Consider the following 11,417-nt stretch of genomic DNA (forward strand, 5'->3'; position numbering starts at 1 on the left):
AAAAAAAAGTGGGTGTCAAAGTGCCACCACTGTTTGTTTTGGAGTCCAAATGGGAGCCAAGCTCATTTATCAACTCATGTTCAGCATCTCTGGATCTCAGTTCCTAATCTGTAAAAAGCCGTATTTTCCCTCTCCGGTGTCCCTTCCTGGCATGTTTTTTCCCTGCGTACACACCTGGATCATAGACTCTACCTGTGATTGGGTAGCACCTCATTCAGGTAGGGCCTGCCTCACAACACAGGAAGGTCCTCATGTCTATTGCTTTTGAATGTGAGAAATCCTTGCAGCTAAGAGGAAATTCTCATAGATGGAAGAATACTACAGTACACGACTTCTCAGTATGCACCCTGCTGCTTTTAGTGTGTGATAAGACTGAAATACAACCATCAACAAATGAGGTGCCATAACTGGTTCATTTGGACAAAGCGGTTATGGTATCTTGTTTGATGATGGTGCTTTTGCCAGTATCTCCACTGCTGCATTGATCTCTCCTTCTGCATCAATCAGTGCCTGCAAGTTTGCGCTTTGGTCCTGGAAGCCCATGGCACTGAGCTGCTCCATTTGTCTCTTAAATCTGGTCTGTGGCGTCTCCTCATCCATCTCAGCCTGGCCTTCTGCTTCATCTTCATCTGACACCAAAATTACATCGTCCTCAGACTCACTGCTTTGTGTCGAGTCGTCCATGCTTTCCAGATCCAGCTCCACATGTGAGTCCTCCAAACTAAGAATAAAATCTGGTACTTCTGTTGAGAGGGTCTGTAATCCCAGCTGGATCCGTAGCAATGCCTGCAGTGCTCTGGGGTTTCTCAGCAAGGATGAAACCTCAGCGTTCTCCATCTCCGGTGGCAGCTGCTGTGCCTGTTGATCTTGAGGCAGAGAATTTCCATCGCTTGATATATGAGCACTGTTCAGCAGCATTTGTGCTGGGCTGCTGGGGTTTGTTAACGCGCTCTCCAGGTTGTGCATGAGTTCTGGGTTTCCTGTTAGCTGCTGAACCATGCTCTGAACCTCCCCTGAGCTGGGTATCACTGCACCTGCTGCAGCACCCAAATTCACTGAGGCAAAACCACTGCTGGCAAATTGGCCATCAGAGTCATCTGTGTTATCACTGGCTCTGTTTGACCGCGGAGCCCAAGGGTTGGGTAACGGCCTCCGGTTTTCGGTGTGGGCTGGTAGCCTGGCTCCACTCAGGGGTGGGTTACTGTCCAGGGGAGCAAACGGGTTGTTGCCCAGCTGTGCCTGCACAGCATCTAAGATGGGCTCCTCAATTTCCCTGTACAGCTGCTCCAGAGCTCTGTACCCACCAGGGATGCTTTCAAGGTTGTTCATGGCCACATCACGGTTCCTTATCAACTCTTGCATTATGGCAGGACTGCTGGAGGCCTCTAATATTTCTCTGATAGTATGTGGGTTGGTGAGAATGTGACCAATCTCGGGATTTTCTTCAGCTAGCTGCTGCATCTGAGGGTTGGACATGATGAGATCCCTGACAACGTCAGCATTGTCAAGGACATTCTGCACAAAGGTGCTCTGCATCATCTCGCTTATCAAGCTGTGCATGGACACATCTTGTTCTTGAATGCTACTCACCAAGTCCAACATGTCTGTTGAGTCCAGGCTCAGGAGATGTACACCTGTCACCCCAAGGAGGAACCCTAGCAAAAATGCATTGTTGTTGATGGTATTCAGATCCAGGCCTGAACTGAGGATCCTAGACAAGAGGTTCTCCATGGTCTGGGCCACTATTTCCTGGCTGCAGGTCAACAGCTCAGACAAGTTATGATGGATCAAGCATGAGTTTTGCAGATCAGCTATGCTTCCCAAGTAGAGTAAGTCGGAATTACTGTGGCTGGGAGGTTGCATCAGGGTGGTCACTCTTCCTTGATCTGCCAGGCCATCCTGTGGTCTCTTTTGGGACCTGATGACAACGTGGATGCTGACCCCACTGTGAACTCCATGCTGGCTCAAAGTGTCTTGATCCTTAAGGACTTTCCCAGCAAATATCAGGACCAGAAGATCAGGGGCGGTTTTGAAACGCTTGGCAACATCTTCCTTAAACTCCTGGATGGTGCTGCTCTGAGCAACCTCAAACTGCTCCTTCTGCTTGAGGGTCTTCACAGTCACTTTGATGATATTTGAGGACTCCATGGTGACAACAGGTTGACTAGTCTCCGCTGCTCCTTTGCTTTTGGACATGGTGGCTCTGAGACCAGGACTGCGCTTCAGTCTGTTGAAAAGCAGAGGTGCTGGCAGAAGGTGGGAAGCAACGGGGGGCAATGGTTCCCAGCTGAAGCAGGGTGGTGGCTGTTGCCCCTGCTATGGTGACAGCTGCCAGGAGGGAGCAGTGACACAGGGACAAGGACAGCCTCTCTCTGCAGTGCACATACCACCCAGATGTTGCACAGGCTCGCTCACCACCCCAGCAGTCCCCCCATGTTCCTTGTCCCACTGCGGCCCCGTGCCCACTTAGAATTGCCACGCAGTTGTCCCTGTGCTATGACATCACCGCCAATGTCAGAGTGAGCAGCAATGGCCTGGAGATGGGGGACCTCCCCTGGAGCTGAGCTTGGGCTTCCTTGTCTCTGTGGTCCTCAGCCTCCGTGGGGAGGACCACGACATGGCCAAATCTGGGCGCGGGGGACACCAGGACCATTCCCATTTGAAGTGACTACCACACCCGCGCGCTTGCAGGCTGGCACGGCCAGCCCCAGTGCAGTGCTCCCAGGCGGCCGCCCGTTCCGCGCCAGGCCTTCCTCCCTGGCTTCAGCGAACACCCCCCTCCTGCCAGCCTTGCTTCAGAGACGCAAGGCACCCTGAGGCTTCGCGTCCCGTGCCCGCCAGCCCTTGGGTCCCGCTGCGGTTTTCCTGCCCAGCCCTCTGCACCCACACCCCGGGCCAGCGCTCCCCTCCCGCAGGCTCCGAGCAGTGCAGCCTCCGCGCCTGCTGCCTTCCTGACGGCCCTGATCTGACTGACTGGTGTAGCCACACAGGCTGGGGGTGAAGAGGTAGAGAGCAGCCCCGTGGAGAAGGACTTGGGGGTCCTGGTGGGTGAAAAGCTGGACATGAGCCGGCAATGTGCGCTCGCAGCCCAGAAGCCAACCGTGTCCTGGGCTGCCCCCAAAGCCGCGTGGCCAGCAGGGCGAGGGAGGGGGTTCTGCCCCTCTGCCCCGCTCTGGGGAGACCCCCCTGCAGTGCTGCATCCAGCTCTGGAGCCCTCGGCACAGGAGAGACATGGACCTGCTGGAGTGGGGCCGGAGGAGGCCCCAGCAACGCTCCGAGGGCTGGAACAGCTCTGCTGGGAGGCCAGGCTGGGAGAGCTGGAGGGGCTCAGCCTGGAGCAGAGAAGGCTCCGGGGAGACCTTCCTGCAGCTGCCAGGACTGAGAGGGGCTGATAGGAAAGATGGGGACAGACTTTTTAGCAGGGGCTGTAGCGATAGGACAAGGAGCAACGGTTTTAAACAAAAGGGGAGATTTAGACTAGATCTACGGCAGAAACGTTTCACAATGAGTGTGGTGAAGCCCTGGCCCAGGTTGCCCAGAGAGGTGGTGGCTGCCCCATCCCTGGAAACATCCCAGGTCAGGCTGGACGGGGCTCTGAGCAACCTGCTCGAGTTGGGGATGTCCCTGCTCATGGCAGGGGGTTGGACTAGATGGCCTTGGAAGGTCCCTTCCCACCCAAAGATTCTATGATTCTATGATCTCAGCTGTCTGAGAAAGAAATATCCCTCTTCTTCAGCCCAAGCCCAGGAGCACCCTCACCTTTTCAAGCAGGAAACACCACCACCTCAGAGTGCACTGGGAGCTTATCTTAGTTTTATCCCCAGATTGTCCCAGTGCAGATGTTCCCAGGAAAAATTACGAGGCTGTGCAATTTCAATACACTTTGCACCATGCTTGTATATGGCATTTTAACAGCATCCACATTTAATTCCATGTTCACAAAGCAAACACACTCCAGCGCCATTAACAGAACAAATCTCTCCTTCACTCAGCTGAGAAAGCTGATGTTTGTTTCAAAACAAAGCCAAAAGGAGGTGAATTTGTCTTAGCAACCCATGTTTTATTTCTTGTTTGTGTGATGCTTAGAAAAAGTTTTCACAGTCCCCAGCCTGGTGCTCAACTTCTTCATCTGCAAAATTCAAACACTAACTTTCATGGAACCAATATAAAAATCCAGGTGCATACCAGAACAACAGATTAATTTGTTTTGCCTTTTTTCATAGATTTCAGGTTATTTGATGTCAGTATTCATTTTCTAAATTACAAAAGTTTTCTTTTAATCAAAAATCTTCTGGCCCATTTGCAGAGTGCTTGTTTCATATCTACTAATCATGCCACACGGTGACTCCCTGAAGGACGTGGTATGGTTTCTGTTTCCAGACAGCATGCCAAGAAAAGAGCACTTCCAAAGCCCCAGCGTTCTTTTTTGCAATAACAAAGTGCTCCTCTGCAATTATTTGTTTGGACAGAACACACTGGTATGCACACCCGTGCAGGTGTACTGATGCCAGATTTCTCTCTCCCCCAAAGATTTGTCCCTCCATCACTGCCACCGACAACCCCTCTCCCTGCTGGGCACCCATCCCTCTGCTTGGTGACCCCACAGCCCTTTCATCACCACTGGCTGCAGCTCTGCTCCAGTTCACTGAGAAGTGGTGGGAAAATAGTTCTAAATATAGCAATGGCGGTTTTGATCTCTATTTTTGCAGTTCATTGAGTCTCAGAGCATGAACACAAGAGATAGGAATGGTCCTTCTTCTCCGTTGTGGGCATCAGTGGGACCTAGGGAAAAATGACACCTGGGAGGCAACACTGCCGGGAGATCTCGCAGGCATACTGCAACAAGCAGAGAACCTTTGTCAGTTTGCTGCGCCCAGGCGCAAAGGCATGGGGGACCCGCAGAGGGGACCCAGCTCTGAGCAGTACTTGCTGTTCAGGCTGCTGCACTACCTGGAGAGACCTCGTTATCTAACGGTTGGGAAATCCCTTCTGATTTGCAGCCCAGATTTATTTCTGATGCCTGTATTAATGCGTGCCTAGGTAGTGCTTCCTCCCTAACAAATCAGGAGATAAATAAATCCGGGATGAAAATCAGAAGGATGGAATTTCCCAACCATTCTGACACTTCGTTCCCCATTAATCATCGAATCACAGAGTCACAGAATCATTAAGGAGGGTCACTAACCTGACTAGCTCCCGTTCTTCCTGGAATTTGATTTCTGGAACTTGCGAGGATTGGAGACTGTCCCAGGAACTGCGTGCAGCGTTTACAGCATGTTGAGCTGCTGTCATTCCTCCTCAGACATTGTTCATACTGTGAGGGCAATTTGCCTGATCCAAAGCTGGTCCCAGCAACATTTGCGGTTTCTGGTACAGCCCAGCGCCCACAAACGGAGCATCAACCATGGTGCTTCCATCACAAGGAGCTGCAAACCCTGCTCAATCTGTGACCAAGCCTGCAAAGCCTGTGGGTTAGAGACCACCACCACCATTTCTGAGTTCTGGGTTTGGTGGAAGAAATTTGGCTTCCCCTATGTGATTGAGGGGCAACAAAGCTGGTGAGGGGTCTGGAGCACAAGTCTGATGAGGAGCGGCTGAGGGAACTGGGGGTGTTCAGTCTGGAGAAGAGGAGGCTGAGGGGAGACCTTATCACTCTCTACAACTACCTGAAAGGGGGTTGTGGCGACGAGGGTGTTGGTCTCTTCTCCCAACTAACCAGCGATAGGATGAGAGGAAATGGCCTCAAGTTGCTCCAAGGGAGGTTTAAATTGGATATTAGGAAAAAATTCTTTACTGAGAGAGTGGTCAAACATTGGAACAGGCTGCCCAGGGAGGTGATGGAGTCACCATCCCTGGAAGTGTTTAAAAAACGTGTGGATGTGGCACTTGGGGACATGGTTTAGAAGGCATGGTGGTGTTGGGTTGATGGTTGGACTTAATGATCTTAAAGGTCTTTTCCAACCTTAATGATTCTGTGATTTCTTGCTGCTGCACGTCCTCGGTGGAGAGCCCAGCCGGTGCTGCCTGCTGGGACATCTGCAGCAGCAGCATCCACTTTGTGGGGATGGGCACAGGAGGGATGCAGTGACCTGATGGAGCAGGCTGTGGACACCTCCTCCCTCAGCTGTCCCAGCTCCCACGCCAGAGTCTTGGCTGAGTAACGGGGAGCTCTGTCCCAGCAGGCGAGAGGTGCTGCTGGTAACACCACAATTAATCTGCAGAGCTGCTGTTGGTACAAACACTGGTGGCACTCAGAAGGATATGCCAGTGGTCCCCGTTGGCACTACAGGAAAGCTGGCCTCTCCTGCCCATTCTCTTCGGGGAGCAATTTCTCACTGAGGAAGCAAATCAGCTGTTTCCAGCTGGCTCATGTGCTGCACTAGGTGATGCCTCCTGGCACCCGGTGCGCACACATGTCAACCGATTGTCACCTCCTGGGATATTTTAAGGATTGCTCGCTGCTCAAAGTTGACACTGATATCTGCTGGAAGGACAATACAGCAGGGTACAAGCAACCTAGGAGATTTGTAGGTGATGACTTCCTGGCACAGGTGATGAAGAAACCAACAAGGAAAAGGGCTTTGCTGGACCTGATACTTGGAAAAGGGATGGACTGGTCAGGGATGTGAATGTTGGATGCAGCCTTGATCACAGTGGTTATGTGATGGTGTAAGTAAGGATCCTGGGTGGAGGGAGCAGGGCCCGGTCTCAACTACACTTCCCCTCTCCTCCAGTAGTATCATCATGAAAGATGGGAAGGGGAACACAGATGGGCCAGTGTGATAGGGAAGAGGTAGGGCAGGCACTGTGGCTGTCAACCTGTCTCAACACCAAGCACTAGAGAAGATGATGTATCTGGCCTCAAAGTGCCAGCAGTGTCTATCCTTGCTTAGAAGAGCCCTTCCAAAGAGAATGGGCAGGGACATCTCAGAAATACCACAAATTATCACATTGCAAGCATGCACATATGTAGAGACAGAGGCCGAAACAAGCATGCATACTGCTTCACGGTCCTCCACCACGCTGGAAGCCAAAGATCTCACTGAGAAAACAACTTTGTACCCAGTAACTTCCACAATCCACATGGGCATATATATATGCGCATAGTCACTGCTGGAAAATCTACTGTTGCTCTCGTGAGCTTCTCACAGCAGTTAATTATTCTCATTATTCAAAATAAGGCTTTTATTTCTAACCAGAATATGTCTGGCTTTGTTTTCCATTCATTCAAATTCATCCTTCTCAAGGGCATTACAATGATCCTTAGAATCAGATGTTTTCTCCTGAGACTTCCACCCGGTAATGAAGATGCCTCTACAGGTCTTTAAAAATTAATAAGTTTTGCACCCTTTATAGATTGAGTATTTTCTCCAGCACTTGAATAATATGTCTGTTCCAACTCACAGAATCACAGAATCACAGAATCACTAGGTTGGAAAAGATCTTCAAGATCATCAAGTCCAACCATTAATCCAGCGCCACCATGTCCCCTAAACCATGTCTTGAAGTGCCACATCCACACGTTTTTTAAACACTTCCAGAGATGGCAACTCCACCACCTCCTTGGGCAGCCTGTTCCAATGTCTGACCACCCACTCGGTGAAGAAATCTTTCCTAATATCCAATCTAAACCTCCCTTGGCGCAACTTGAGGCCATTTCCTCTCGTCCTATCACTAGTTACTTGGGAGAAGAGACCAACACCCTCGTCGCCACAACCCCCTTTCAGGTAGTTGTAGAGAGCGATAAGGTCTCCCCTCAGCCTCCTCTTCTCCAGACTAAACAACGCCAGTTCCCTCAGCCGCTCCTCATCAGACTTGTGCTCCAGACCCCTCACCAGCTTTGTTGCCCTTCTCTGGACACGCTCCAGCACTTCAACGTCCTTCTTGTAGTGAGGGGCCCAACACTGAACACAGGATTCGAGGTGCGGCCTCACCAGTGCCGAGTACAGGAGCACGATCCCTGCCCTGCTCCTGCTGGCCACACTATTCCTGATACAGGCCAGGATGCTGTTGGCCTCCTTGGCCACCTGGGCACACTGCCGGCTCATGTTCAGCTGGCTGTCAACCAGCACCCCCAGGTCCCTTTCTGCCGGGCAGCTCTCCAGCCACTCCTCCCCAAGCCTGTAGCGTTGCATGGGGTTGTTGTGGCCTTAGTGCAGGACCCGGCACTTGGCCTTATTAAACCTCGTACAGTTGACCTCTGCCCATCGATCCAGCCTGTCCAGATCCCTCTGCAGAGATCTCCTGCCCTCCAGCAGATCAACACTCCCGCCCAACTTGGTGACGTCTGGAAATTTACTGAGGGAGCACTTGATCCCCTCATCCAGATCATCAATGAAGATATTGAACAAGACCGGCCCCAGAACCAAGCCCTGGGGAACACCGCTTGTGACCGGCCACCAGTCGGATTTAACACCATTCACCACAAATCTCCGGGCTTGGCCGTCCAGCCAGTTCTTCACCCAGTGAAGGGTAAACCCGTCCAAGCCACAAGCCGCCAGTTTCCCCAGGAGAATGCTGTGGGAGACACTGTCAAAGGCTTTACTAAAGTCCAAGTAGACAACATCCACAGCCTTCCCCTCATCCACTAGGCGGGTCACCTGGTCATAGAAGGAGATCAGGTGGGCCAAGCAGGACCTGCCTTTCATGAACCCGTGCTGGCTGGGCCTGATCTCCTGGTTGTCCTGCAGATGCCCTGTGAGCACGCTCAAGACGAACCGCTCCATGATCTTCCCCGGTACGGAGGTCAGGCTGACAGGCCTGTAGTTCCCAGGATCCTCCTTCCGGCCTTTCTTGTAAATGGGTGCCACATTGGCAAGCCTCCAGTCTTCTGGGACCTCCCCTGTTAACCAGGACTGCTGATAAATGATGGAGTGTGGCTTGGCAAGCTCCTCCGCCAGCTCTCTCAGTACTCTCGGGTGGATCCTATCAGACCCCATAGACTTGTGGGTGTCCAGGTGGCTTAACAGGTCCTTAACTGCTTCCTCCTGGATTATGAGGAGTACATTGTGCTCTTCATCCCCATCTTCCAGCTCAGGGGGCTGAATACCCTGCGGATACCTGGTCTGGCTATTAAAGACTGAGACAAAGAAGGCATTAAGTACCTCAACCTTATCCTCATCCGGGAGACAATATTCCCCGCCATATCCAGTAAGGGATGGAGATTCCTTGCCTCTATTTTTGTTATTAATATATTTGTAGAAGCATTTTTTATTATCCTTTACGACGGTGGCCAGACTGAGCTCTAGCTGGGCTTTTGCCTTTCTAATTTTGTCCCTGCTTGACCTAATAAGATCCTTGTACTCTTCATGAGTTGCCTGCCCCTTCTTCCAGAGGTGATAAACTCTCCTCTTTTCCCTGAGTCCCAGCAGAAGCTCCCTGTTCAGCCAGGCCGGTCGCCTTCCCCGCCAGCTCTTCTTATGGCACATGGGGACCACCTGCTCCTGCGCCTTTGAGATTTCCTTCTTGAAGACTGTCCAGCCTTCCTGGACCCCTTTGTCCTTCAGGACTGTCTCCCAAGGGACTCTCTCAACCAGTGACCTGAACAGGCCAAAGTCTGCCCTCCGGAAGTCCATGGTAGCAGTTTTGCTGACCCCTTTCCTTACTTCGCTCACAACTGAGAATTCTATCATGTCATGGTCGCTAAGCCCGAGACGGCCTCCGACCACCACATCTCTCACCAGTCCTTCTCTGTTTGTAAACAGCAGGTCCAGCGAGGCACCTCCCCGGGTGGGCCCACTCACCAGCTGTGTCAGGAAGTTATCTTCCACACACTCCAGGAACCTCCCAGATTGTTTCCTCTCTGCCGTGTTATACTTCCAGCAGATGTCCGGTAGGTTGAAGTTCCCCACAAGAACAAGGGCCAGCAAATGCGAGACTTCTGCCAGTCGCTTATAGAATGTCTCATCTGTCTCTTCGTCCTGGCTGGGTGGTCTGTAACAGACTCCCAGCAGGATACCTGCCTCGTTGGCCTTCCCCATCTGGGCAACCTGTTCCAGTTTACACACTGGGGCTGTGAATCAGCCACCCCTGTGCAACCACAGACTAGCCTTCCCTGCCAACGCGTGCGAGGCGGAGGCAGCCGGGCTGGTACCAGGGCATCCTCCCCTGAGCATGGGATCATCCCTGATGAGGCTGTTTCCCCCTCCTCCTCCTCCTGACCCCGGCGCACTCCAGCCCTCGCCGAACAGGCGCTGGGTGAGGGCGAAGGTCTGGCCGAGCACCGGCGCCTGCGGAGGGGAAAGCCGAGGCAGGCTCGAGCACTGCTCAGCCAGGCAGCAGCTTTCTGAGACAGCCGGGCAGCGCGCTGCTGAGCCTCTGGCACTGACATGGGCTCCTGGCCGGCCACAGCAGCTATAACTCTCACTTCAACCCTTCCTCAGGGATCACACCTTCCTGAAAGCCCAGGAACTTGCTCACTCAGCACAAGCCACTCACAAGTCTCCTGCCCCAGCCGTGAATGAGGGGTTTCTGCCCGCAGTCCTCAGGCAGGGACGTGCGGGTGCCGGGGAATCTGCTCTTGCAACAGGGGACGGGGGTATTCATAGAACATCTCCGTGAGCCCTGGGGGACCCACACCCAGGAGACAGCTCACTTTGCTTCCTTCCATCCCTACCCCATCCCAAACTGTGTCTTGATTGAAGAAAGAGAAAACACTTTCTTCCCATTTCATCTAATAATTTACATTGTTCAGTGAGATCTGTGATACTAGGCAGATGTTTCAGACTCCTCTATTGCACATAAGTAAAGGAAACACGCCAGATGGTGCTCATGATCCAAAGATGTCCATGACTCAAAACACAGGGTTTTGCTCTTCTTGATTCATCAGACAAGGACAAGCATATTTTGTGACAGAAATGCTAAAATATTTAAAAGAATTTCAACCCTTCCTACGCCACCCCAGGGGGAAGACCATGCTGCTTAGTTTCAAGCTAGCACCCCATGTCTTACCTGAAGTCACCAGCTAGCCTCCCATCTGCTCAGTAGGTACTCAGAGGATCTTCTTTTGACCTCCAGCAGTTCCTAGGACCAAAAGCTTATTTTCATGGCCTTTAACACCACAAAGGACTGCTGTGATCATCCAGCTTCACCCCCTTCATAACACCAGAAGGCATCTGTAAGATGCTTCGCTTTCATTTTCGTTAAAAGAGGACTGTGAAGTAACTCTCAGCCATTATTGTTGCTGAGCAAAGTTGGATCAAAGTGCTGGTTTCTTCTTGTCCCCATCATTCTTGCAGCAGTGGCAGAGGTGTTTCACAGGGACTGGGCAGTGCTGGCATGTGCTGGGGGAAGGAGCAGGACCTCGCCTAGAAGCCAGCGTGACTCCAACCTCTTCTGGTCCCTCCACATCCCACTGAGAGCAGTGCAGCATGCACTGAGGTCTCCTCCCAGCCCACCGTAAGTTTTCAAAAACGTGG

The 11,417-nt window shown here is 52.1% G+C and overlaps 1 protein-coding gene across 1 annotated transcript; it reads right to left on the bottom strand.

Annotated features, from left to right (window-relative positions):
• Positions 1–429: 429 nt before the first annotated feature.
• Positions 430–2,196, bottom strand: LOC309417794 (ubiquilin-1-like; the record flags this gene model as incomplete). Its single annotated transcript, XM_082015347.1, has 1 exon — positions 430–2,196. One exon carries the CDS (start codon positions 2,194–2,196, stop codon positions 430–432), a length of 1,767 nt encoding a protein of 588 aa, XP_081871473.1.
• Between the last annotated feature and the right edge of the window lie 9,221 nt (positions 2,197–11,417).

Source organism: Phaethon aethereus (assembly GCF_964289735.1).
Source record: "Phaethon aethereus genome assembly, chromosome: 1".
NCBI lineage: Eukaryota > Metazoa > Chordata > Aves > Phaethontiformes > Phaethontidae > Phaethon > Phaethon aethereus.